This window comes from Colobus angolensis, unplaced genomic scaffold (assembly GCF_000951035.1).
Source record: "Colobus angolensis palliatus isolate OR3802 unplaced genomic scaffold, Cang.pa_1.0 Scaffold204, whole genome shotgun sequence".
In the NCBI taxonomy this organism is placed as follows: domain Eukaryota; kingdom Metazoa; phylum Chordata; class Mammalia; order Primates; family Cercopithecidae; genus Colobus; species Colobus angolensis.
In genome coordinates, this window is record NW_012115200.1 from 792,548 (window position 1) to 819,281 (window position 26,734).

The following is a 26,734-nucleotide window of genomic DNA, read 5'->3' on the forward strand; positions in this document are numbered from 1 at the left end:
GGGTGCGATGGGGTCATGGGGGACTGAGGCCAGGGAAGGAGGAGATGTGGCCCAGCAAATTTGGGACCATTTGGGCTAGGGGTTCCCAGTTTTGTTGGCACCGGGTACCAGTTTCATGGAAGACGAATTTTTCCATGGATGGGATCGGGGAGATGGTTTTGGGATGAGACTGTTCCACCTCAGATCGTCAGACACTAGATTCTCCCAAGGAGCGTCCCACCCAGATCCCCCCCATGCACAGTTCACAGCAGGCATCACACGCCTATGAGAATTTAATGCTGCTGCTGACCTGACGGTGATGCTCGCTCACCCGCTGCTCACCTCCTGCTGTGTGGCCCGTTTCCTAACAGGCCACGGACTGGACCCCCTGGTTTAAGCCATATCCGTAGGGAGTGTTTTCTCATCAAGATGGAAATGAAGGGGAGATGTGATCTGATTTACTTATGTGTGTTTTCATTTTATTCTAATCTTTATTTTTTTAACTCACGGAATTTTTTCACACCTCAGTGTTTATTCAGAAAAGCATTAACCATCGTTTGTTTTGTATAAGACATGGTGAGATCACAATAAGTGGAGAATGTTTGCCATTGTTTTTCTACTTGACATCAGCAGTGCAGCACATTAGCTTTTTTGTATATTATATTGACCCATGTATTCATAGTTTTGGGTACCCTTAATTTCTTTGTATAGCTCTTATTTTTCTTTTTCCTTTTTTACTTTCTTTTTTCTTTAGTGGGGACAGGGTCTTGCTCTGTTACCCAGGCTGGAGTGCAGTGATACTATTGTGACTTACTGCAGCCTTGACCTCCTGGGCTCGAGCAATCCTCCTGCCTCAGCCTCCCAAGCGGCTGGAACTACAGGCGCATGCCACCAGCCTGGCTCATTTTTTTGTATTTTTTAGTAGAGCTGGGGTTTTGCCACATTGCCCAGACTGGTCTTGAACTCCTGGGCTGAAGTGATCCTCCTGCCTCGGCCTGCCAAAATTCTGGGATTACAGGTGTGAGCCACCGTGACTGGCCCAGATTGGATATTAATACAGTTTTTTTTTTTCTCCTTGAAAAGTCAACTCGTACCAACTATAGAAAACTGAGAAAATGCAGATTTAAAGGAGTAGTTTAAATCATCCTACCTTATTTGATTTTTTTAAAAATAAACTGATTTTAGAATAATCTTAGATTTATGGAAAAGTTGCAAGCACCGTTTGGTGTGATTTACGTTTTGTGGGTAATTTTTCTCCCCCCCCGGGAGATCACATTTGTCTCCTTCCAGTTTCCGGCACTTTCGTCCAGTGGCTCCTGCGTAGAGGGTGCCAAGGCATCGGTCCAACGACTCTTGATCGTTATTAGTTTGTTTCCCATTATTTGGTCTCCCTTCGGCTTCTCTCCTGGTCGGGTTTCTCGTCATTTCTCAGTGGGTTATTTCCACAGTCAACCTCAGTTCTGGTCCAGTCTTGACAGAGCTGCCAGAGAGAGTCTCGAAATGCAAATCAGCTGCATCTCCCCTTGTTGAAAACTCTGTGGCTTTTCAGGGAAAAGGCAGCCAGCAGGACGGGCCTGGCCACGGTGGCCTCAGGGCCCGAGTGTGGCTGTGTCCCCCACGCCTCTCCAGGGACGCCAGGCCTCATCCCCCAGCTCTCATGGCGGGTGCCTTCACCCCGGCCTGCGTGGCTCCTCGCCTGGCGGCCCCTCCCTGTAGTTCAGTTCTCTGTGTAGATGTCAGTTTCTCCATAAGCTCCCAGCTGCCCACACTCTCCCCTGAAGTGTGGCCGCAGCCCTGCAGGGTGGTTCCTAACTGCCACTCTGCCCACCGCGTGCTCGCCTGGGTGTGTGGTTGCCTGCTGGCTCTGGGCTCAGGCTGGGGTGCTGCGAGGGTTGCAGGAGTGACAGTGAATCTTGGTCTTCAGTGGGCCAGTCCCCTTCCCAGCGTCCCTGCTGGGGCTGTGGATCTGGCCTCCCCCGTTGAACGGCCCTCTCTTGAGGTTGTTGGGCATTGGTGAAGATCCCGATGGGATCTCATCACTGGAGCCGGACGTCTTTCTTCCCGGGTCTGGGGCATGGTGGAATTGCTGTGCGGCGTGTTGGGAGAGGGTTCATTGCCTTTATGGCTGCTTGTGACCTGTCCAGGCCACTGCTGTGCCAGCCTTTGTGTGTCTGGTATCTTGGCTTCTAAGTTGAGCCTCCCACCTGGCTGGGTTGTGATGGTTTCACTCCCATCACGTTTTCATGCTATTGAAACTCACTTTTCTCACTGCCTGATTTCTGGCTTTTGTGGGTCCCTCCTGGTGTCTGTGATGCCCCCATTTAGTCTGCAGGCATCCCCCCACCTTTCTGGTGGCCCGGTGTGCACACCTGCTAGGTCAGCCCTGGGCATCTGGGCATCGCATCAGAGATGCTGCCATGCTCGGTGGCCTGGGGCTTCTGTCCTGTAGAGGCCTCAGCCATTGCATTTCAGGAATCGGCACTAAACTAACTTATCCTGTTGCCCTCAGAAGAACTGTGCCAAATGCTCTGGTTGTCTACAGGAAAAAAGGTATATGCAGGTGTCAGCAGCGTATCCAATTCCATTTCCGCGGCCTCTGGGAGGTTTGCTCTTGGTTGGGAGGCGTGTTCTAGTTCATTGTCATGTTCAGGTGAAATGAGGCAGGCTTCACGTACCTCAATAATCAGCCGATTGGATATGGACAGGAGCTGGAATCTGTTGCTCATTTGGAAGTCAGATTCTGAACTCATTCCTTATTGCAGTTATAAACTGATTGCCTTTTTTTGGTTCTTGGAATGATTTGGTTCTTGGAATGATCTGGTCCCCGCAGCTCCCTGCTTTGTGATTGATTCAGTGTGTTCCTGTGGCTTCAGGCCACCCTTGCTGGCCAGGGGAGCTGGTTCCTAGGGCTTGAGGCCAGCCTGCCCTTTGGATGAGAGACCCATGCCGTGATGCTGGTCGTGGTGACAGCACCGCAGGGCACAATCAGGAATGTGCCAGAGCTTTAGGGTCCCTTGGACCAGCAGCTGGGGTCCTTGGGCATTTCCTGGGTGGAGGTGCTCTCTGGGGTGCAGAGTTGGTCATTCCAGGGCAGGCAGTTCACTTGGCCACACCAGATTTGGCTGGAAGGCTTCTCCACCGCATTCCCAGCCACTGGCCTCCCGAGTTGAGCTTCTTGTGGTCAGGACCCAGACCCTGATAACCTTGAGGACTCTTCCCTCCGGGAGGCTGTCGGGGCGGAGCTGCCTGTGGCCCTCCACCGCCCTGCTCCTTCCTCCGGGTGGAGGACACCCCATCCCCCATGCCCCTCCTTCAGCTTGCTGGGATTCACCCCCAGTGGCCTTCCCAGGCTCCTGCCCTTCTCCCTGGCCCTGTCTTTGCACACTCCAATGTCTTCCCCTTTGGCTGATGCTGGATTGGGGGTGAACTCGAGGTGTGGTCTGTGCAGAATGGCATGGCAGCCCTTCCAGCCCTCCACGGTGTGTAGTACCTGAAGCCCGGGCCGTGGCCATCTCAGGTTAGATCCTCAGAGTGGCACTGTCAGGTAGAGGAGTCAGGGGTCTTATTGATGAGAATAGAGGCTCGGGAGAGGAGTGGGCAGCTAGGGTCTGACCAGTCCCCACATGGGGCACTCCCCAGTCAGAATGTATGCAGTGCAGCCTCAGGCACTGACATGGGCAAACCCTTCCTCTCCCAGGCCGTCCCTTCCTGCAGCTGCTCGGACACTGGCACATGTTGGTGGGCGTCAGCACCAGGGCTGGGCTCCTGCCTGGGACTCAAATCAGGAGCAAGTCCCACGGAGGCAGAGCAGCCGAGAATCAACGGTGGCCATAGCCACCACATCCTGTTTCCAGGGGCAACGGTGGCAACAGTGCCAGCTGCCATGCCTGCTGTGCCTGGTTGCCCCACAGATGTTTCCTGAAGCTTGATTTTGGCTGTGATTGGAGCGTGGCCAATTCTGGTTCCTACTATTTTCTGAGCCTGCTCCTCCAGCCTTCCCAGAAGTTCTTTGAGTGGTAGAGTAGCCTTTCAGTAAATGGTATTTGTGCTTAAATTAGCCCGTGTCCGTTTCTGACACCTGCTGTTGAGAGTGTTACCTGATGCAGGTGCTTGGGGCTGGCCACGCTCCCCACCTGAGTCCAGAGCTCAGCCCAGGCCTCCCGACTCTGACAGCCTGCAGCCTTGCCCGAACTGGGATGATAGAGCAGCAAACGTGGCTCCGTGGAGAACCACATTTGAGAGAGCAAAACCTAAGCTGGCCTCTTTACAGCCAGTCTGCTGGAAGCTTTAACCCACCACCGTGCAGGGCAAGTTTCCAAGAAGTGGTGAGAGAGCATCCCAATTTCTCACGCTGCCTCTAGAGCCCTGTTGTCTGAGCAGTATCTTCTGTGAACACACTTTGGGAAATGCTGTTGTGGATGCTTGGCCTGGATGGTGGTCACACTGGTAATTCAGTTCCACAACTATTTTATGAGCCCCTTGTGTGTGTGATGTGTGCTGTTCTTCAGGGGGTCCCGAGCAGAGCCGCCAGCACCTTGCCTGAGAAGCAGTGGCCCCGGGTGGTGGGAGATGTCTGTAGGGGCAGGGCTGAGGCTGGGGACCGAGATTGTGGCTCTGAGAAATGATGGAGATGGGAGAAGGGGAGGCAGTCACCTTGGGAGCAAGGGCAGGATGGCGATGCTTTGAATGAGACTCCGGGAAGAGGGGCAGCGTGCTCCAGGGGATGAGGTCAGAGGCATTGGGTTAAAATGTTGATCGTGGTGGGAACACCTGTGATCCCCAAATCCTACAGAGCCTTTGGGAGGCCTGGTCTTTGCATGTGTTCCCTCTAAACTCGTGCCGACATTGTGATTTGGTGTGATTGACCCTACAGACAAAAACAGTTGAAGCACCAAGAGTGACCTTCTCACAGCAACGGGACAGTGGGCGGGCAGCCATGATTTGCACCCTCTGCCTTTATCTGGCCTCTGCCATGTGATAAGTGGAAGGCAGGTGGCTCCTTCCACAGGGCTCTCTTTGCCCTCCCAGGAAGCCTGGTTTTTACCCTTGAGGCAGCAGGGAGGCTGCAGGGTAAGATGTTGAAGGAATGTGATGTGGGCAGAGCCTCTCTGCTAGGGCATGGTTTCCGGCACATACCGTATCCATATCCTGGGGCGATCGATTGGGATCCGGTTCAAATCCCTGTCAATCTGCACAGAAAAGGGGAGGTTGTAGAGGCGACTCTGGAGTGTGATGGTTTAGGATTGAATCTTGAGAGTAATGCTTCTAGAAAACGCTTGTGTAGTTTGGGGTCTGCTGCCCGACCTTGCTCCCTTTAAGGGACATAAATGCACCTCCCTCTCCTCGTTCTTGGAAAGACAGATGAGAGAACCAAAGTGAGGCCTTAGAAGCATGTGGAAGACACAGAAAGGAAAGATCAGCTGGAGGGCTGGTGGAGGCTTTCACAGGAGAGGAGACCAGGCAGCACGGTGCCCAGCAGACAGGCAGGGAGGGGGTCTTTAGTGAAGGCACAGAGATTTGAGATGCATGCGGGATTCAGACCCGCTTCAGTGTGGGAACACAGTGGGAAGGTGCCAGTGAGCGGCCCTTCCAGTGAGCAGCCCTTCAGGGGTCATCAGGCCTTTTCTGTAGAGGGCCAGAGAGTCAGTGTTCTGGGCGTGCAGGGCCACACTGCCTCTGTCACAACTGCTCACCTCTGCTGCTGCAGCACAGAAGCAGCAGGAGACTGTGTGTAAATAAATGAACACAATTGTGTCTCAATAAAACTTTATTTACAAAGACAAGTGCAGTGAGTCAGCTCTAGTTTGTTGCCCCTGCTCCAGCCCCTTGATGTGGGGAGCCCTTGCTTTGTTGTTCTCAGTGAGCTTTGAGAGCTGGTGATTGGGTTGGAGTGGGAAGAACCCAGGTGTGATGGGATCCATGAGGACAGCCTTCCTTGAGTAGCCACGAGCTGCTGTGGGTCTTCCTGGGGCGATGAGAGGACAGAGCTAAAATAGCAAGACCCAGTGCCTGAGGAGGCTGAAGAGGGAGGATCGCTAGAGCCCGTGGTTCAAGACTGCAGTGAGCTAGAATTACACCACTGCTCTCCAGCCTGAGCAGCAGAGCAAGACCCTGTCTCTAAAAAATAAGAGAGAAAGAAATGTACAAGTGTAAAGGTAGCCTATGGATGTGTTCCCCCGTATTCCTCAGGCTCTGCTCTTCAGCGTCCTGAGCAGCTGGAACTACAGGTGTGTGCTATCACACCCAGGTAATTTTAATTCCTTTTGGACAGGGTCTTGCTACGTTGCCCAGGCCGGTTTCAACTCCTGAGTTCAAGTGATCCTCCTGTCTCGGCCTTCCAAAGTGCTGGGATTACAGGCATGAGCCACTGCGCCCAGCCTTGTACGTCTCTTTAAATGTAAATTAAATGTGCTCTGGAGATTTAATTGCTCATCCTCTCGGGCTGGCTCCTAACACAGGTGTCGTGGCATAGGTGCTGAGTTGAATCTTTCTGTAAGTCATTGCATACAAGCTTCATTCTAAAATGTACTTTATTCCAAATATTGAACAGTTTGTCTTTGGGATTTATTGTCTGTGGTAGTTGTTTTATTAATTGTTTTAGTAAAACAAAGTGAGCTTAGTTGTGGGTATTATTTAAAAGGAGCTCTTACCAGGTCAGCTTCCTTCAATGATGCATTGGTTTAAGATAAACAAGAAGAATCGGGATATAGTAATTTTAGGAAATAACAGGAGACTGTAGTATTGGTTGGGTGCTCTAGGTAATTGTGGTAATTTTCTGTCTTCTCAGTAACCATACTGTAAAAATGACGCATCATATAATTCCAAAAATGAGGAAAAAGCTTTGGAATATATTTTGTGTCTTAAATAACCAGTACTTCTGTTGTGTTTTATATACGACCAGCCTCTTCCATATACACTTTGTCTTAAAAATTGTTTCTGTTTAGGTACTTGGAAAAATGGACAAGGCCTGTGAAATGAAACGCACCGTGCTGGACAGCCCTCTGGGGAAGCTGGAGCTGTCTGGGTGTGAGCAGGGTCTGCACGAAATAAAGCTCCTGGGCAAGGGGACGCCTAAAGCTGAGTAAGTATGAGCCCGCATGATCCCGTATACTGCGCGTGCTGAAGCAGCCGAGGAGTATATGTGATAACTGCTTGTTTTCCGTCGATCACAGGGTAACACACAGCCTTACCCCCGCAACCGCAGCCACGAGCCTGTCTCTCAAAACAGCGTGCTGCGATGGCTCCTGCATTTGCAGCTTCCCTGTGTGCTGCCCAGAAGCCCTCCGCCTCTGAGGAACCCAGGGCCATGCCCTTCATACCCTTTCATTAGTAGCTCCAAGATGTTTGATTAATGTGTACGTTTACAGAGGAGTTGGTTGGTGATGAGCATTGAACATTTTGGTTCTTCAGCATATGTCTCTAGAAATTTAGAGACAGGGAGATACAGGATTAATCTTGATTAAAAAAAAAAGAAAAATCCAGACCAGGGTTCCCTGTTCCGCCAGAGTCAGCCAGGTGAGTTTAACACCAGGGCTGCTTGATGTTCTGGAATTCCTTAACCAGGAGGCCCACTTGCCCTCTGAAAGCCGTGGTCAGACCCTTGGCACGGGTGTGGCTGAGGACAGTCCTGCCAGGGGGAAGGGCCCGAAAGCCCCTTTTCAGCATGACTTTAGGGTCTTGTCATTTCTAAGAGCATATGTGTCTCTCTTTTTGTGAACAGCTCCCACTCTATTTCTCTAACTGCAAAAACAAAAAATGTAAAGCACTCCTTAATGTTTTGCTTTGAAATGTAACATTTAATTTCCTCCGTTCATTCTATTAAAATTGTAGGTCTTGTTATTTCTGACAAGAAGAAAAAAACACCCACTCCTATGCTTGGTGTTTCTCTTAACTGGCTAATAAACACAATGCCAAGAACATTAGATAAAGAAAATACATAAGAAACATAAAAATTGATTTTAATGGACCCCTGTCAGAGACAGCCGTAATGAGCACAAGTGCAGTCATAAATATCAGCATTCGCCTCCGCTGTCGAGATTTTTCCTGTAGAGCTGCACGTTACAATCAATATAGTCTTTTTGAGACCAAAAAATAAGCAAACCTTTGAACTATGTGAATACACTCTTTTCAATTTCTATGAGAACCATCTGGCTGTAGTGTTCAGAAAATCACAGGCACCAAATAATTTGTAGGGGAAAATGTCATTTTGTCTTTTAGCATGTTCAGTTGCACAATAAATCATAGAAATTATGTGTTGGTTTTTTTTCTTTTGGGAAGAAGTAAAGGTACAAAGTGAATTTGGGGAAGAAAAAGGAAAACAAAACAAAAACAACAAACATTGTAAGATATGTTGAGTTAAATGCCCATTGTGGATTATGCAGATAGGATGAAGAGGCTTCATTTTGAATTTCTACTTTATGAACTTTCTGAATCAAGTTAGGATCAGGTTCAGGTGTGACATCAGCCCTGCAATAATGCGGAATCCTGAATACGATCTGGCTGATTGCTCTCTGGAAGACACACCTGTAGACAAACCGTGGGCGCTGGGGCTGTTGCCTTCATGGCTCCTGGGAAGTTGGGCTCGTCTGAGCTTTCCTCTTGGGGTCTCCAGATGGTGGTCCCTTCCCTGGTGCTTCGAGATGGCGCTGGGCCCGAGCCACAGGTAGGGGAGAAAGAAAGGAGGGCGTGTCATATATGGGCTAAAATTGGGTGTACTGTGAGTAAGGAAAGAGTGGGATTTGGGGGGCAGCCAGCAGTGTTTGTGTGCACAGTTAGTTTTGGTGGGGGGAGCACTTAAAAGTTTGAGAATAGTATATAGAACTATATGAATATTCAATTAAGTTTAATATTGTATCATTTTTAAAACTTAGGTAAAAATTACATAGAAGAATTAAGACTTCAAGTGTACAATTCAATCATTTTTGACAAAAGCATACAACCATATAACGACCACCAAAGGCGTAGAACATTCAGGATACAGAACATTCCAGAAAGTTCCCTTGTACCCCCTTAAGTCAGTCTTCTTTGCGAATTTTTGTTTCCATTTCTCCTGAGTAAATTCCTGAGTGTGGAATTGCTGGGCTGGATGGCAAATGTATGTTTAACTTGACAAGAAATTGCCAAAACTTTCTTCAGAGCAGTATCATCTTAAATTTCCACTAGCAGTGTGTGTTTCAGTTACTCCACGTTCTTGGCAGTACTTGGTGGTGTCAGTTTTTCAGATTTTAGCCATTTTGGCTGGTCTGAAGTATTATCTCATTGTGGTTCTAATTTGCACTTTGCCGATGACTTATCCTGATGAAGTCTTGGCTATTCCTGTGTTTTCTTTGTGAACTGTCTACTCAAGTCCTTTGCCTATTTTTTATTTTTTATTGTTTTGAGATGGAGGCTTGCTCTGTCGCCTAGGCTGTAGTGCAGTGGTGCAATCTCAGCTCACTGCAACCTCCACCTCCTGGGTTCAAGCAGTTCTCCTGCCTCAGTCTCCTGAGTAGCTGGGATTACAGGTGCCCGCCACCATGCCTGGCTAATTTTTGTGTTTTTAGTAGAGACGGGGTTTCACCATGTTGGTCAGGCTGGTCTCTAACTCCTGATCTTGTGATCTGCCTGTCTTGGTCTCCCAAAGTGCTGGGATTACAGGCGTGAGCCCCTGCGCCTGGCCACCTTTTGCCCATTTTAAAAATAGAGCTTTCTTGTTTGTGTTTTTGTTGTTACTGATTTGTGGTTCTGGATAGGAGACTTTTGTCAGATGTACGTATTGTGATGATTTTCTGACAAGTTGGAGGTCTGCTTTTTTGTTTTTCTAATAGTGTCTTTTGATGAGAAGAGGTTTTAAATTTTGAACAAGTCCGTATGTCTTTTTTTTCCCCTTATGTTTAAGACTTTTTGTGTTCTCTATAAGAAATACTTGCCTACTGTAATTTCTGAAATTCATTCTCCTGTAATTTCTTTTAAAAGCTTTGTAGTTTTTTTATGTTTAGATATGTGATCCATTTTGAATTACCTTTTTGTGAGGTACAGAGTTTATTTTTTCCCTGTAGCTATTTAATTGTTCTAGCATCATTTGTTGGAAAATAAAAATTGTCTCCTTTCTTCGTTGAATTACCATTATTTGACCAAGGGTGTGTGAGCCTGTTTCTAGTTTTGCTGTGTTTGGTTCAGCCTAACTTTGCCTGTTCTATGCCCGTTCCACGCTGGCCTGGTTAGGTAGCTTTGTGATACATCTTGATGCCAGGTAATGTGAGTCCATGAGTCCTCTAAATTTATTTATTTTTTAATCATTTGGCGTCTGCGTCTCTTAAGTTTGCGTATTACTTTTAGAATTCAGGTGTAAATTTCTGCAATGATTCTTTTTGGGATTTCGATTGGGAGTTCATTGAACCTGGGTGTCAATTTTGGAAGGCTGGCGTCTTGGTATTGAAGGGGTCAGTTCCTGGCTTTGACTGACATCTGCATTTGTTTACGTTCTTTCATTGTCCTTGGCAGCGCTGGATGGTTTTTCTGCTTGGAGGCTTTGCTCATCTGGCAAACTCCATTTCTAAATACTTTGTTCTTGATGGTATTCTAAATTAGGTTGAAACTTTTTAACCTTTTAATTTATTGCTGCTTGTATTTAACAACTGACTTGTGGCCGGGCGCGGTGGCTCAAGCCTGTAATCCCAGCACTTTGGGAGGCGGAGACGGGCGGATCACGAGGTCAGGTGATCGAGACCATCCTGGCTAACACGGTGAAACCCCGTCTCTACTAAAAAATACAAAAAAAAAACTAGCCGGGCGAGGTGGCGGGCGCCTGTAGTCCCAGCTACTCCGGAGGCTGAGGCAGGAGAATGGCGTGAACCCGGGAGGCGGAGCTTGCAGTGAGCTGAGATCCGGCCACTCCACCCCAGCCTGGGCGACAGAGCGAGACTCCGTCTCAAAAAAAAAAAAAAAAAAAAAACAACAACTGACTTGTATGTTGATCTTATATTCTGGAATCTTAACTCATTCATGTATTTGTTCCAGGGTTGTTTTGAGATTGCTTAGGATTCTGTATAAAAATTCATGATGTCTCTGAATAAAGACAATATGCATCTTCCTTTCTGATCTTTATGCTTTTAATTTCTTCTATTGAGCTGTCCAGAACCCTCCAGGATGACTTCAGTAAGTGTGGCGACAACGGACGTCCTTCCCTGGTTCCTGGTTTGGGGAGCTTGCAGGATTTCACCAGTGAGGGCTTACTCCCCATTTTGGGTTTCAGAGGCATCTTCCTCACTGGGTGGAATTTTGTCAAATGATTTTCATGTATGTGTTGACATAGTCACGTGATCTTTCTCCTTTATTCTTTAAATTGGTAGAATAAATGTTTAGAATTTTAAACCAGGTGTATACTTTTCTCTTTCTTTGGTAATATCTTTGTCTTGTTTTGGAATTAGGCTCATTCTGATGACCAATCAGTTTGGAAGCATTCCCTCTTCTATTTTGTGAAAGAGTAAGGGTTGGATTGATATTACTTTATCCCCAAATTGTGAGATGAATGCACCTTGGACGCCATCTGGGTCTGGTGTCAGAAGTCTTCTGTGAAGCTTCCTGGTTTAGTAGACTTGGGTGCTGCCTTCACTGACCTCGGGGTGCTCCCCCTGGAGCCATTTGTGCTCTGTGTGGCTGCTGTCCTCTGGTTGCTGAGTGACAGTGACTGCCAGGATTTGGAGCAGCGTCCTGCTGGCTCTGGCCCCTGCCCTCACCCCTTTCCGAGTGCCTGTGAGTCCCAGGGTGGTCCTTGCTTCCTCTGAACGGGTGTTTCTTTCTTTAGTAGATAAATTACAGGTTGACCGTTGGGCCTTCTTCAGTGACATTGCATCTGTGCTTCTGTACAAAGTGTGTTTCCCGCTGCCCAGGTGAGCCCATTGACTTGTGTGTGGCTTCGCAGGGGGACCAACGACTTCCTTGCCTAGTTACCTTTCCCTCCCTAAAAACGTGTGTGAAAAGCACATCCGTTGGGAAAGTGGCATATTTTCCAAAAGGGAAGCAACATAAGCTGTTTTTAAGTTAGTTTCATAACTGCCTGACAATATCAGGTTTCTGTGAATGCCATCACATCCAGGAGCACTTGGCCTCTGCAAGAGCGGAGCGGCTCCCCCGCGCCATCTTCCCGCGGCTGCAGAGCTCTGACCTCGTCAGATTCCCTGCAGTGCCCACAGTCTAATGAGAGGGGCCAGGCGGTATGTGTTTATTTTTTTAATGTTATTTTGGGGCTTGTTTAGTTTTCCATAATGTTGATTGCCGCATTTGGTTACTTGAAAAAATGGACCGTATCACCCTGGGTCATACTTAGATTCCAAAAATAGTAGCAGTAGGACTTCTAGAGCTTGGATGCTGGGGAGCTGAGGGGGTTCATCTTTCACTTACCAAGGGCTTACCCTTGTTTTTCATTCTTTTGTTTTTTTCACATAAGCCTCTTTTCAGAAAAATACAGGAATGTAATACTGGAAAAGCTGATAGAGTCCAATCCAACTAAAGCACTGTAAACCTTTTTGTATTTGGGAAAATGCGAGGAGCACACACAGACTGTCTTCTACTGCAGAGGCTCTTTTCTGTCTTCATGGTGGGGATCCATTTACAGGGTTTGTGGGTCTGCTTTTGGCATCTGGCCCAGCCCGCCCTGGGGTTGAGGCTGGGTGGGGCATGCAGGTTGGGCCTGACCCTCTTCTGAGCACCTGGCTGGCTGGACAGATAAGGCCTCCAGTCACTAGCAAGGCTGGCCTGGCCCTAGACCCTCTGGAACGTGAGAATGTATCCTGCAGGGCCTCTGTGTTGAACCTGGGAGGGGAATTGTCTGATGACATTGGATGCCCTGTGAGGTTCTGCCCTCAAAGCACGCCCCATGGAAAGCATGAAGATGCCTTTGAGCTTCCCGAAGGCAGCTGCAGCAGGAAGTGACCTGCGTTTTGCCTCTTTCCCGCTAATCTCTAAATATGTTCAGGAACTCAGTCGACCCTCAGCAGTGCATGGGCTCCCGGCTGGCTTGGTATGTGCACCTGCCGAGTCCATGCTGCCGGTTATCCCTGCAGCCCCTCTGTGCAGGTCGGTCTGACCGGTGCCAGTTGGATGGTTCCTCAAGGTCCACGGGCCACGAGAACCTTCCTGAGAACTTCATGAATTCGTTTTTTCTGACAGATTGGGAAATTAATACAGACACTTGCCGCATTCACGTTATTATAATTGATCTTTCAAGGAGGAGAAGAAACTGTTCTTAAGGACAAACACTCAGAGAAGCACTCCCAGTAAAAATAACATCCAAAAAAACTTGCTCTGTAGGACTTTTACCTGCGGCAAGTTCAGCTGTCTCATTGCTTTTCCTCAGTGCTGTGGAATAATGATTTGTGTTGTATGTGCTTAAAAAATGTAATTATTTTACTTTACAGAGTGTTCCTTAAGGAGGTCTCTTGAGTCAAATAAGCATGTTTCTGTGAGGAAAACTTGCCAGGCGCTCCTTGGCTTTATAGAAATCGTCTGTTTTTCAAAAACGAGTGGCTGAATGCCCTGGCGAGCCTGGAACCCCTTGTTCTCGCCCCCGCTGGCTCTGCCATTCCATGTCAGTGAGGCCTGTCCATGCTGACGGATGTCGCCTCCCGTTTCTGCCTGAGAGGGGTAAATGATCAGTGGTGGATAGGGAGTTCCTCTTGTGACTTATGTTATCAATAACACAAACTGTGCATATACTTCACCCCATGCTAAACATTTATAGTGCAGTGTCCTTTAGAAGCCAGACAATGGCCTCGTCTTTCAGGTTGATGGCTAAAGAGACAAGACAGGAAGCCAAGGTGTTTCTTCTCCGCTCCACAGATCTGGTGATGAATTCTCGTGGTCTGTGAGAGAGGGTGCGATGGGGGTCGACTGCTGGCCCCCAGACACACAGTGCTGCACGTGGGGCCTGCAGAGGTGTTAGTGCAGCCCGTGAAGTGGCAGCTCTTGGACCTTAGTAAAATAAAGGGAGGCAGCATAATATGCTTTTAAGTGAGGTATGGCGTGAAAACCCTGCCGTTGCGTGATAGGAGACAGGCTGTGCACACTGAGCCTTCTGAGTTGTGATGATGAAGTTTGCTGTGCTCCTCTGACTGGCAGCTGAAAGGGCAGGTCAGAGCTCCTCTCTACAGCACTGCCGAGAATCCCAGGCTGTGGAGCACCGGCCCGTCCACCCCAGGACAGTGCTGCCTGGCCATAGAAGAACGAGGTTCCGTGATGCACTGTGAAATTGTGTGGTTTCTGATCCAGAAAATCAAACCTGAACAATGCACAACCTCATCAGCTTCTGTGCTTTTGACGTTTTCTCCCCACAGCTGGTTCTGTGCTGACCTGGGGGCAGAGTAGACAGTGGTGGCAGCCAGGTGGACAGTATTTAAACAAGTGTCACTGAGATTTAGGGTCCTTATGTTCTGGATTCATCTAAGGAAAAAAAAAAGCAATGCAAAAGTTTTATTTCTGTCAATTTTGTAACTGTGTTACAGGGAGGCAGAGATAGCGAATGTGTGTGCCTGTGTCCATGAGTCAGAAGCAAACTTGTTCATTTAATTTTAAGTCTGCCAGGAACCTCTTGGAAGGAAGAAAAGAATGGTTGAATAATAGCTACAAATATCTGAGTTCAGAATATGAACCAAACTGTCAGAGCGAAAGATTTTTTAAGTTTCCAACATTTGGAATAAAAGAGCACTTTAGAGTAACAGGTAAATGGGTTAACTTCAAGCAGAGAGAGGTGGATGTATCTGCCTCTCTGGCATGTTAAAATAAAACCCCTTAAATCCCCTGCTCTTAACAATAAGTTTCCATTTAAGAGTCCTTGGGCTTCACCTCTATTCGGCTCTGTTTATGAAGGGAGGGCAGCTTTTCCAGAGAGATCATGCCCCTCTCTCCTTTATGTGGCCACAGAGAGCCTTTCTCTGTTTTCATGAGGAGGAAACATGGAACCTTGGCACAATCCAGTTCTCATCAAGAATTACATTGTATGACTTGCAGGCCAGGGGAGGAACGATCCTGGAAGTGGCAGCCACCGGATAGGCACGTTGCCGCCACAGGCAGCGTCGGCGTCTGTTCAGGTTTCAGGAAGGTCACTTCTTGGCTCAAATCCCTGGTATTTCCAGGTTGTCTTCAGACTGTGGCTTTCACCCTCAGGAAGCCCCAGCATGGCCTTGGGCCCAGCTTAGAGGCTTGTGGGGTTTGGGTATGGCCCCTTGGCAAAATCCTGTCTAGGATTCGTAATCTTGCAACAGCCAACCCTGATGGGATTGGCCAAGATGACGGTGCCCTTTCTTGATGGCCCTGGCGCCCTGTGGAGTTGGGCCCTGGCCCTCACTGCCCTGCTGCATGGGTGGGCCACGCCCCTCCTGCTGATCAACGTCTGTTGCGAAGAGTCTGGCCCTGCGGACCCCGGCCCCGGCCCCGTGTCTGCGCTGGGCTTGCGTTGCCTGCCTTTCGGTCCTCTCACCTCATGGCGGTTTGCTGCTTCTAATCAGTTGTGGTCTTGAAAAGCTGGTGAACGGGCTTGTCCACATTGTATGGGAAATGAGGCTCAATGAAGCCCTGTGAGAAACGCCAAGTGTGGCATTTCTGACAGTATCCCACAAAAACATCTCAGAGGCCATTTCCGTTTCCTCCTGGAGTCTCTGTTTCTCCCAGAAGAAGTGGCATGGCCAGGGGTCAGGCAGATGCCAAGGAAGTGGAGACTTGGAGGGACTGGCACCTGTGGAACAGCCGCTGCTTGGTCTGTCTGGCCTGGTGGGAGGAGGTGTCCTTCCGTCACTGTACTTCATCCTCGGGACCCCTCTATGAAGTTGTTGGCATTGATGTCCCTTTATCAATAAGAGAAATGGAGATGGGGTGAGGGATGGTGGGTTCCAGGGTCCTGGGGAAGACTTGGGGGAAGAAGTGGGTATTCCCTTTACTTAGCTGAACTTGCACTAGAGACTGCCACTCTGGGAGTGACCGTTGTTCTCCTGTGAAATCCTCTATGACTCTTGTCTGCGGTCGAGGGAGCCTCTGAGACCGTCCTGATTGTGACTTGGTCAGTGGGAACTTAAGTCAGTGCTGTCCTGGGGCCTGAGGGCCAGTGTCCTCCAGGTCATGTCAGATTTGGAAGTTCAGGCTTGAACACTGGGTTTGTCCTCGTGATACCACTCGCCGACCGTACACATGGAGTCATTGTAAAGTTACGACATGAGCTCGCACACGTGCTGGTCTTAGAGCTTGTTGGACGGTGATGTGCTGTTTTAGAGGAGAAAAAGCTGAGACGAAACAAGAATGGTGGTGGTAGTTACTCAGGGCCACGTCTGTGGACGCCATCCTCAGGATGCCGTTGCATCTCGGGCCAGCCTCCCTCTCCTTTTACAAACTGCCGACACACACCTCTCATACTCTGAAATTTGATTTCTGGAATGCTTTTTTCTTCTTCCTGTATCTTTAAGTAATATTTTCTGATATTTAAACTGTCTGCGACTAATGAATAGTTTTCAGTTTTTGTTTTAAAAGTGTTCATGTCATTTAAGCTCTAAACTCCCACAGTATACTTGGTTTGTTAAATGTAAAATTGTATCAGTAATTAGATCAGCTTCTTGATATTAATGTACAGGGTAGCTCTTGCGTGCTCATCAGTTCAGAATTTAAATTGAGTTAAAGGTTAAATGAGTTTAATTTTTGAATTGAACTGAAGCATTGTCTTTTGGCAGATTCATCCAGAATTTTTATTTCCAGTTGCTCTACAAGTAATGGAAGTGGGTCTTTTTGCAATAAAAACATTGTGAATACGTTTAGGATTCAGTGAGCTTCTGTCATTTATTCGCTCATTCTCTAAACTTGCGAAGGCCCTGCTCTGTGTCAGACCGGATGGCAGGCCCTGTATGGGGTTGGGGAGGGGCCGGAATGTGCAGCCCCACCTGCAGCCCAAGCCCAGCTCAGGGGCAGGCAGGGGCAGACAGGGCAGACAGGGAAGTGGGCTGTTCCACACCTCGAGATTGGTGAATTCCTCAAGACAGCAGCTGGCAAGGGCCCGAGCCTAGGTGACCGGTCGCAGAGCCGAATGGGGCTGACCAAGTTAGGGCATCGTTGGGTGGTGAACCAGCAGGCCCTGGCCACTGACAGGGTGTAGGGGCGTGGAGGGGTAGCAGAAGGAGGCAGTTAAGAGGCTGCAAGCCCCCTGTTGGGCATCTGACAGGGTGGTGCTTCCTCCCGGGACTAGGGGAGAGGCGAGCAAAGAAGAACCTCAGGAAAAGAAATGAAGGACCTGGAGGAACAGTTTAACAGGTGGTTGGCCATGAAGAGCTACTAATGGAGACTGAAAAAAAACGAAGAAGGACAGAGAGAGAATGGAGCCAGGAGGCTGGAAGGAGAGAGGTGGGTATTGTGCCCAGATTGCCCGGAGCTTCCCGGAGAGGAGCACCTCGCCTCTCCGTGGCGGAGCACAGCGCATGGAACAACTGACGTCAGGTCGTCTTCAGGAGCACCTCGCCTCTCCGTGGCAGAGCACAGCAGGTGGAACACTGACGTCAAGTCTTCTTCAGGCCCTGAACATAAGAATTCCTTGGCACCTGGGCTGCTTTGAGACCGACATGCTGTTTGATTAGTTTGACTTCGGGATGCCAGCTAAATGCTGTTTGCTCAGCATATGTCTGAACTGGAAATGGTTCCATCACAAAACAAAGTGAATCAAATAGAACACGGGGGTGGCTCACGGGGACACCGAGCCAGAGGTGAGTCTCCTTCACCCCAAACACCCCAAGTTCTAGATTTGTTCTTGGAGCTCTGTGTCAGGGTTGGGGTGGACAGGAGGGAGAGAATGTCCTCTGCAGAAACACAGTTTATCACACTGCAGTAGTGTTCTTCTGACAAGGACGTTTCTTCAATTTCCCTCTAGACTGGGCCATGCTCTCTAAGTAGAACCGAAATCATAGTTACAACTCAAAGGCTGTCGAGAGGAAGTCTAGCTTTGTTCCGCAATGTCCTGTGTCTCGATTTCACTGTGTCTGTGCAGCCTGCTAGGGACGTTTACCCACTCTTCTCTTACAGGGTCATCTCTGGTTTCACGGAGGACCTCTCTGAGAACCCCAGTCTCTCTGTCCATACACATCAGCAAGAGACTCACCTCCCCCTTTTCCTCTCCTACCCCATCTGATCCACATGCACAAAACATACACATGCAAATATTTGTAAGTAGAAAGGCTTATGTACTGTATAACTTCAGTACACCTGCAGGTTTGTGGAGTGGTTCTGGAGAACATTGATCCTTCTGCCGACCTGGCAGTTGCTTTAATTTCCGGCGTCCATTGGCAGAATACAAGCTCATAGTGTGTGCTGGGGGCTGGATGGGGCAGGGGATTACCGTTTTCTTGCAGTGATTGTTCTTGATGGAATCCACACTACTTTCAAAGCTGCTTTTCCTGTGCGTTCTTCCAGAAAGCTATCCTCCCGTCCTTGGTTGGCTGGGGCGGGTGAAGCATTTAGAAAATGCTCTCTCTCTGCATTCCCTTCGAGTAACACTGGGGAGTGTTCACGGCTTCTGGCAGAACAGCAATTTAAGCCTTCAACTACTAAAGCAAGCCTTCTGCTTGTTCTAGAGGCATCTTTTAAACAAATTTGCACTGGTCAGGTGGGGCTGGAGAAGGACAGGGCTGAGAGCACAGCTATGGGAGGCAACACTTGTTCTTGTTCCCAAGAAGCTGATGCGTCGTCTGGTGAGGTCTCTTGCCAGCCGAAGGTTGGCACATGGTCGCCAGGCAAGGGCTTTTTGTGTGTGGAGTATGCAGATTCCAACCACAGAGTTTTCTGCCAGGGTGTTTAGACAAGCTAAAAGTGGAATATAAATAGTCCTAGAAGGATGCAATTATGAGGAGAAACATGTTTTTAAGACTTAACCCATTATAGTAGGAAAATACAAGGTTTGGGGTATGCTGACTCTTTCCCTTGTTCATCCCTCATAGAAAAATGCTGTGTATAAGTAGGTGTTTGTATATGTACATTATAAGACATTCTGTCCTACTTTAATATTTCTGCCACTAAAAATATATGTTCCTGAAACTAGGGAAAAAGAAATTGTGTATCATTCTTCTGAATTATCACAGATACCCCAAAAGTGGCCTCCTCCAAATAGTGGTTTTTCCTTTCTAAAAATCACCTGGAAAAATACTGAGCTTTCTGATCTTTATTTTATCCTGTTCAGTGGCTCTGTTTGGAAGAGTTATTGTACAACCCAGCACTGCTTTTATTAAAAAGAAAACTGGGCCACTTATTTCCTTCAAAGTTTTTGGTGTGTTTAAATCTTCTCTAGGTAAACAAAACTTTTATTGAAAATAATATTTTGAGACCGTGACACTGTTCTCACAAGAAGCGGTGCTGAAAGCCTCCTTGTTGGCTGGTCCTGCAGGCAGCCTGGCGTCTGCTTTGCCTGTGGGCTGTGCAGGGTGCTGGGGGCAGTGGGGAGAGGCATCAGTCCCACTTGCAGCTTTCAGGAGGGGCTGGGGAGGTAGCTTTGACATTAACGCAAATAAATGCAAGGACCATCAGGGCAAAGAGACCCTGGAGACCAGGCCAGGAGAGGAGGCAGAGAGCCTGGTCAGGCCGGGCAGGTCCTCCAGGTCCAGGCCCTGTGGGAGCCTGGGAGGCATGAAGATGGGCTGAAGGTGGGAGCACCGAGAATGGGTCGGGGCCTGGTCTCAGGTCTCTAGAAGTTGACCTGTTGTGGCGTTTTCTATAATTGATGTCATAAATAGCTGGTTTCTTTGTTAAACTTCATTTACTTACTAAGTTTGGCAAATATGTTGAAGGAAAGAAATGTGAGTGTGTGGATGGATTTCAGCGTGTTGACATCAGTGAATGCCCTGTCTCCTTGGTGCCTGTTGGAGGCACTGTGCTGGAATAAGGATGAGGTTCCTCCCTCAGAATGGTTGATCCATTTCCTTCCATTCTTCTTCAGTTTTGCAACTTTTCTCCCCTAACTTTATCAGGCCATCTCCTAGAATCTCGTATTAAAGGCATAATTAATCATGTGATATCCTCTCGTTTTTTGCATCAGAGTTTTCAAGAGCCCTCCAGATTTTTATTGCCTGCAGATCCATATGCTTAGGCATAATACCGTCAGCAGTAAATTGCCTTCTGGAGAAGAAATTGACAAACAACTTTATGGTTGCATTTTTAGCCTTAATATCTGAGGGTGAGAAGCATGTTCTGGATTTATGAAGTTCCTGAATTTAAAATATAAGCAATAAAATGTTCCCAATGTGGGGTCCCCATCTGCATCTATTATTACAAACTCTTAAAGTCACTTTAGCCTAACATGTCAATAGGAGTTTTCTTCTTTTTCTCTTTTCTTTTTGACAAATTGTGTCCAAGGAAATTAGTTTGCTTGCATGAAGTGTCATCTGTGTTTGCAAGCTGGAACAGTTTTGCTGGTTAAGCAGTCTGGAGATGATAAATTTTTTTGTCTGAGTATGACTTTGGTGGTGTATTTAAAAGAATCACGGCCACTGCTGGAAGCCCAGAGGAGAGGTCCATTTTAAAGGGCATCTACTGCACTCATCCCAAAGCGTTATGGGGATTGTTTGAATTGACAGAACGAAAATATGTATAATATTTTCTCTTTTTAAAATCCATTTACAGTTTATTTGTCTGATATGGAGGAGCAGAGGTATAAATTACAGAGAAATTGTCATCATATTCTCTGGATAATAAGTAGGGCCAGGCCTTCTGTTTATTTCAGTGGATGGTTACCCACTCAGGACAGTAAAATCACAAACTTTTCACTAGGGAATGAGAAATCCCTTCTGCCTGTATAATAAATATTGTTTTGACCCAACTACACGGTTTCCTGTGATGAAAATATGTCACTTAAGGTTTCCCATGTCTGCTGTTTGTGAGCGCACAGTTGAGCGATGTTGGTGCCGCTTGTGAGCGCGCGGTTGAGTGATGTTAGTTGGTGCCGTTTGTGAGCGCACAGTTGAATGACATTGGCGCCATTTGTGAGCACGCAGTTGAGCGAAGGCACCGTTTGTGAGCGTGCAGTTGAGCGCTGTTGGCGCCGTTTGTGAGCGCGCAGTTGAGCGATGTTAGTTGGTGCCGTTTGTGAGCATGCAGTTGAGTGATGTTGGCGCCGTTTGTGAGCGTGCAGTTGAGTGATGTTGGTTGGTGCTGTTTGTGAACACGCAGTTGAGCGATGTTGGTGTTTGTGAGTGCGCAGTTGAACCATGTTGGTGCCATTTGTGAGTGCGCAGTTGGGTGATGTTAGTTGGTGTCATTTGTGAGTGCGCAGTTGAGCAATGTTAGTGGGTTCACAGTGTTCTGCAGCCATCATCACCACCCATCACCAGAATGTTTCTGTGTTTTGATTCTTTTCTTTTTTTTTTTTTGAGACTTAGTCTCACTCTATCTCCTAGGCTGGAGTACTGTGGCACGATCTCAGCTCACTGCAACCTCCGTCTCCTGGGTTCAAGTGATTCTCGTGCCTCAGCCTCCCAGGTAGCTGGGATTACAGGTGTGTGCCACCATGCCCGGCTAATTTTTATGTTTTTAGTAGAGGCAGGGTTTCACCATATTGCCAGGATGGTCTCTAACTCCTGACCTCAGGTGATCCACCTTCCTCGGCCTCCCAAAGTGCTGGGATTACAGGCATGAGCCACTGTGCCTGGCTTCATCTCCAGAATTTTCTGTCTTGCAAAACTGAAACCAGTACCCATTAAACACTGACTCCCCATTTCAGCCAGCCCATCCCCTGGCACCCACCCTACTCCTTTCTGTCTTGATGCCAACACACCTTGTGTGGGTTCCTACAAGCCAAGAGAAGGAGTACCCGAAGACCCCTGAGGCCAGAACCCTCTGCTGACGTTGGTAGTGCTGTTTTGGCCTGGAGGGCAGGTGGGCCTCTGGGCGCTTCTGCATCAGGACATGGAGCTATTTCAGGTAGGGCCCTGTGTCTCCCCTGTCCCAGTCTCATTCCCTATGAGAAATCCGTGGCCCAAAGGTGCAGGGCAGCTGCAGAACCAGGGCGGACAGATGTTGATGACAATGGGAAGGAATTCAAAGAAATAGAACATTTTGCACAAATGTGGGGAGGTATCATTAGTAAAAACAGGACCCAAGTACATGCAAAGTGCACCGTGAGGCAGAGAGACGCTCTGAAGAAAGGCACTGCTTTTACATTAATGAGCATTTAAAGGATGCTGGGTTAACCATTTGGCTTTTTGCACCTTGTCACCATCTCCTTTATGGTGTGATTGGACTTTTGCGAGAAGGTGGAGGAAGGTTAATAGGTAGGTAGGAGAGTTGTGGCTAGGAAAGACAAAAGGTCCTGGGGGTGATAGGTGGGGCAGAGGGAGGGATGGAGAGGTGACTTCAGGAAGAGCATCAGCTGCCGCAGACCAGAGCACCCTCAGGAAGCAGGCCCACTGTGCTTGCCGCTGCCCCCAGGAGCCCTCATCCCCAGTCTGACAACTCGAGGTAGATCTGGGTTGCTCTTTATTTTTTGATTATTTTTGCATAGTTTCAAGGCTCTGTGTTTTCCACACTGATATTCTCTCTCTCTAAGTTTCTCTGAGATGTTTTCACCTGTACTGACATTGTACTCTTTCCTTACTGTCTATTTACTTACCAGACCCCACCATTGGTTGCAGTGATCAAAACCCAAATATCAAACCAGCATCAGAAACTCTTTAGCAGACCCATGGAACATGCCTTAGAGAAAGCCGGCGGGGTCAGGCATAGCCTGCTGTGGGTTTGTGGCTTTCAAAGCCTTCAGTATCACAGAAGTCTGAGTCTTTAGCTAAATTACGTACATGTTCATGTGAGTGTGTGATTTCTCCATGAGGACTGGGCCTCATAGTTTGTCTCTGTACTGGTGTCAGTTCATCACTTTGGTCTTGGTGGAGAAGTCTGGGTCACAGGCACATCGTCTGGTCAGCAGGGGACGTGTTTGGCTGGCTGTGAAAGACTGCCTTGCCCGAGTTCCTGAGACTTTGGGGCCACTGATGGCAGGGAGAGGCTGGCCGAGGGCAGGCCACGCGGTCGCCTTCTGTTGATGTCCGTGAGGACTGGGCACAGCTGCCAGAGTCAAGGGCACAGAAGAGGAAGCAGTATGTCCTTTTCTGCAGGCTGCTCTTTTTGTTTTTCCCCACGTACGTCACCTTTTAACGTTTTTTCCTGGCTTTTTCATTAATGTATGTAAAAATATTAAAAGCCTTTGTATATTACATGAAAAACTATGTCAGCTGCCCTGGTTTTTTCTATTTATTAAAACTTTTCAAGCAGTAAAAACATTTTACTTGTTAATGAGGGAAAGTGGGAAAATTAATGACATAGAGCTTGGATCCACCACGATGTCTCCTCTTAACCATGCGCAGCCGGCTTCCCATTGCATGGAGTTTAATTTCTGCGATAGGGTTCAGTAAGCAAATGCAAATAGATTTAATGATTTGCATCAGTAGATCATTTCTCAGTTTAATATCCTCTGATATTTTGGGTCAAGGACTCTTTCTTTGGGAGACTGGTACAATTTCTAGAGGTAGAATTATTAATATTAGTGATATTACATTACGTCGAAGTGAAGTGAGATAGATGTATCATTTTCACAAAGTCAGATTTCTGCGTGACTTTCATTCGTTGTGGTGCAAAGGAAACCCTGGCTGCCAAAGCAGACTTAGGAGCAGGCAGAATTCCTGGATGCAGGCACCTTGGAGCAAGGTGACCCTCTCTGGCCCCCAGCACCTTGCGAGCAGTGGTTTTCGTGTCCGTTCACTGGCACACGTGAACCTGTGGGCCCGGGGGACACATGGTCCATTTTTGTTGAGTAAGTTCAACAAAGGAATGAATTAAAATGAGAACTCTTTTCAGCAAACACTGATGGAGCTTTGTGTGTCTGGTCTGCGGCACCATGCTGCCAGGATGACGAGAAACCACAATCTGGCCTCAAGGAGCTTTGTCTACTGAGGGATACAGATGGTGGCAGATCAGTCCTGGAGGCACAAGGAGAGAGTGGTGGAAATACACAAAAGGCACTGAAGACCAGTGGAGCATCACGGACACTTGCACAGGGAGGCGGCTGGGGGTCTTGTCGCCTGCCTGCCCCAAAGGTGACCTCCATTCCTTCTCCCTGTCTCCCGCTGGAAAGGCTGAGTGCAGGTGCCAGCTCTCCCTGCCTCACTGAGAGGGTGTGTGTGAGAAGCGGAGGCCTACTGGCAGGCTCCTGGGGAAGACCTTTCTCCCCTGATACAAAGAGCAGCATGGGGAAGACTCTCCCGGCTCCCCAGTCTGTGGACACAGTTGTGTGAACATGATTGCAGGAGCTGGGCAGCCGTTATGTGACCATGAGGACATGGGACTGGTGCTGAAAGGCCGTGTGCTACCAGTGAGAAAGATGGGGAAAGCTGGGTACCTGCTGGCCCTGTCGCCTGCCAGGCAGCCTCTGAACACCTGTTCTGTGACCTGACCTGCATCCTCATGACACGCTGCAGCTGTGAGCAGCACACAGGTGGTGACGGGTCATATGCCATCTGGGGACTTGATGCTCCTTTTAGCAAATACAGAAAATACAAAGGAAATAATAATCAGTTCCATTAATCCATGATAGTCTTTTGGTGTGATTCCTTCTAGCTTTTTTTTTTTTTTCCCATCGGCATATTTAAAATCAATTTTGAATTCTACTTAACTTTATATCTTAAACATTTTTCTTCTGACATCTTTTTAAGCATGATTTTTAAAAGTCTGTGCTTGGTTCTTTGTTAAGGCCTGTTGCATGGTTGTGCATGGTGGTATTTTAACTGTCTCTGTCCTGGGGAACCTTTATGTTTTTGTTTGTATTTACTGGGCTGCACTAAACATTCTCCGTGAACACTCCGTGGCCCTGAGCGAGTGTTTCCCAAGCAAGCTTGCTTTTTGGCCTTTCTCCCTGTAGCTTTTCTGTCGGTAACACCCCTTTCTCTATTGCAGGGTGGCTTCTGAAATCAAATGTGACCCTAAGTGACTCCTCACTATTTTTAAGATAAGAAAGCATTAGCTCTGTGTTTTCCTAGCCCCTCCGTTCTTGTGCCTTGACCCTTCACTCTGAACAACAGGTATGCCAGCCTGTTCTTCCTGGCATTTTTACCCAGTGGCCCATAGCTCAGAAGCGATATTGTGTGGTGTGAACGCTGTCTCTGGAGCGAGAGTCCTAACTCCTGTAACTCCTGTACAACTATAAAGTGAACAAATCACTTAATTCCATGCCTCAGTTTCCCTGGGTATCACATGGGGACTATAATAGCATCTAACCATATAGATTGTTAGACAATTAAATGAGTTGACCAGCAGGAAACTCTTAGAACAATGCCACCCCATAGTAAACACTCGATAAATGGTAACTGCTGCTGTTGATGAGGATGACGATGGTGCTATTTCTACCACTTCCTAAGGTCGCCCCTGTGTGCTCACCGGCCACCTCCTCCCCGCCCCACCCCGATGCCTACATATTTCATAGGCCTCCGTAGATGTCCCTGTCTTTGGGCCGGAAGCCCTCGTGCCCCCAGACTTGCTTCGGATCCCTTGCCTGAGCTTCTCCAGCACTTTGAGCCTGCTCCACCCGAGTGCTGTTCTCCTTCCGTGCCGTGCTGTCTGCTCTGAGTCCTGGAGAACAGGGACCATGTCTATCTTGCTGGCCTTAGTACCCCTCACAGGGCCTAACCCAGGGCCACTTAAGAAATTGTAAAGATCCATAGGCCGGGTGTGGTGGCTCACACCTGTAATCCCAGCATTTTGGGAGGCCAAGGCAAGAGAATCACTTGAGGCCAGGAGTTTGAGAACAGCCTGGGCAACATAGTGAGATCCTGTTTCTACAAAAGCTTGAAAAAAATTATCCAGGTCTGGTGGAAGGCATCTGCAGCACCAGCTACTCAGGAGGCTGAGGCAGGAGGATCGCTTGAGCCCAGGAGTTCAAAGCTGCAGTGAGCTGTGATTATGCCACTGCACTGCAGCCTGTGCAACAGAATGAGACCCTGTCTCTAAAAAAATAATAAAATAAAAAATAAAGATCCAGTAAGTGAAGGGTTAGGAGAGTGGAATATATGTGCTCTTAACAAAGAATGGTGTGATTATAGAGATGGGAGGTGAAAAGCAGCACGAATTCAAAGATTTATTTTAGGCAACTCCGTCAGAGTCCTGAACGTTCTTTACCCAGTTTCTCCCTCCCACTGGGACTCTCTAGGGCCAGCGGGAACCCTGCGGGCATTCGGGGAACTGAGCGCCGGCTGGACCTTCTCAAAACGGCACCCTCCAGGGAGCTGTCGAGGGGCTGTCCTGCCTCCCCTGCCTGTTCAGGAACCATCGTCAGCTGTGAAATGTGGGCTTCCAAGTGGTTTTGTGTCTCCTCAGTTTACAGAGTCCATGTGTTCGGTGGCTCTTGCCTTGGACCCTGATGGTGCTGAGGGGTTTCATCGCCATTTGACCCTCCGCATCTCACAGAGACCAGACAGTGTTTTTGGGGTCAGCTCTGTTGGTCTCTGTGTAGCACGTATGTATGTATGTGTTGAAGTCCTCATCCTGAGAACCTCTGGATGCGGCAGTATTTTGGAGACAGCGTCTTTTAGAAAGGTGACTAGGGTAACTCAGGGTCATTAGAGGAGCCCCTCATCCAGTGTGACTGGTGTCCCCATGAGACGGAGGTTACGGCACAGACACACACGGAGGGATGGCCATGCGAAGACCCTGGGAGAAGGCTGCCTTCTGCAAGCCAAGGAGAGAGCGCCTTGGAGAAAACCAGCTCTGCTGACACCTTGGTTTG

At 48.2% G+C, this 26,734-nt stretch overlaps 1 protein-coding gene across 1 annotated transcript in view; it reads left to right on the forward strand.

The window, feature by feature from the left end:
- The window catches only part of MGMT (O-6-methylguanine-DNA methyltransferase), a 285,845-nt gene that overhangs the window by 63,044 nt on the left and 196,067 nt on the right, over positions 1–26,734 (forward strand). The window contains exon 2 of the mRNA XM_011941955.1: positions 6,924–7,060. Coding sequence (XP_011797345.1) covers positions 6,924–7,060 — 137 coding nt within the window. The remainder of the gene's footprint in view (positions 1–6,923; positions 7,061–26,734) is intronic.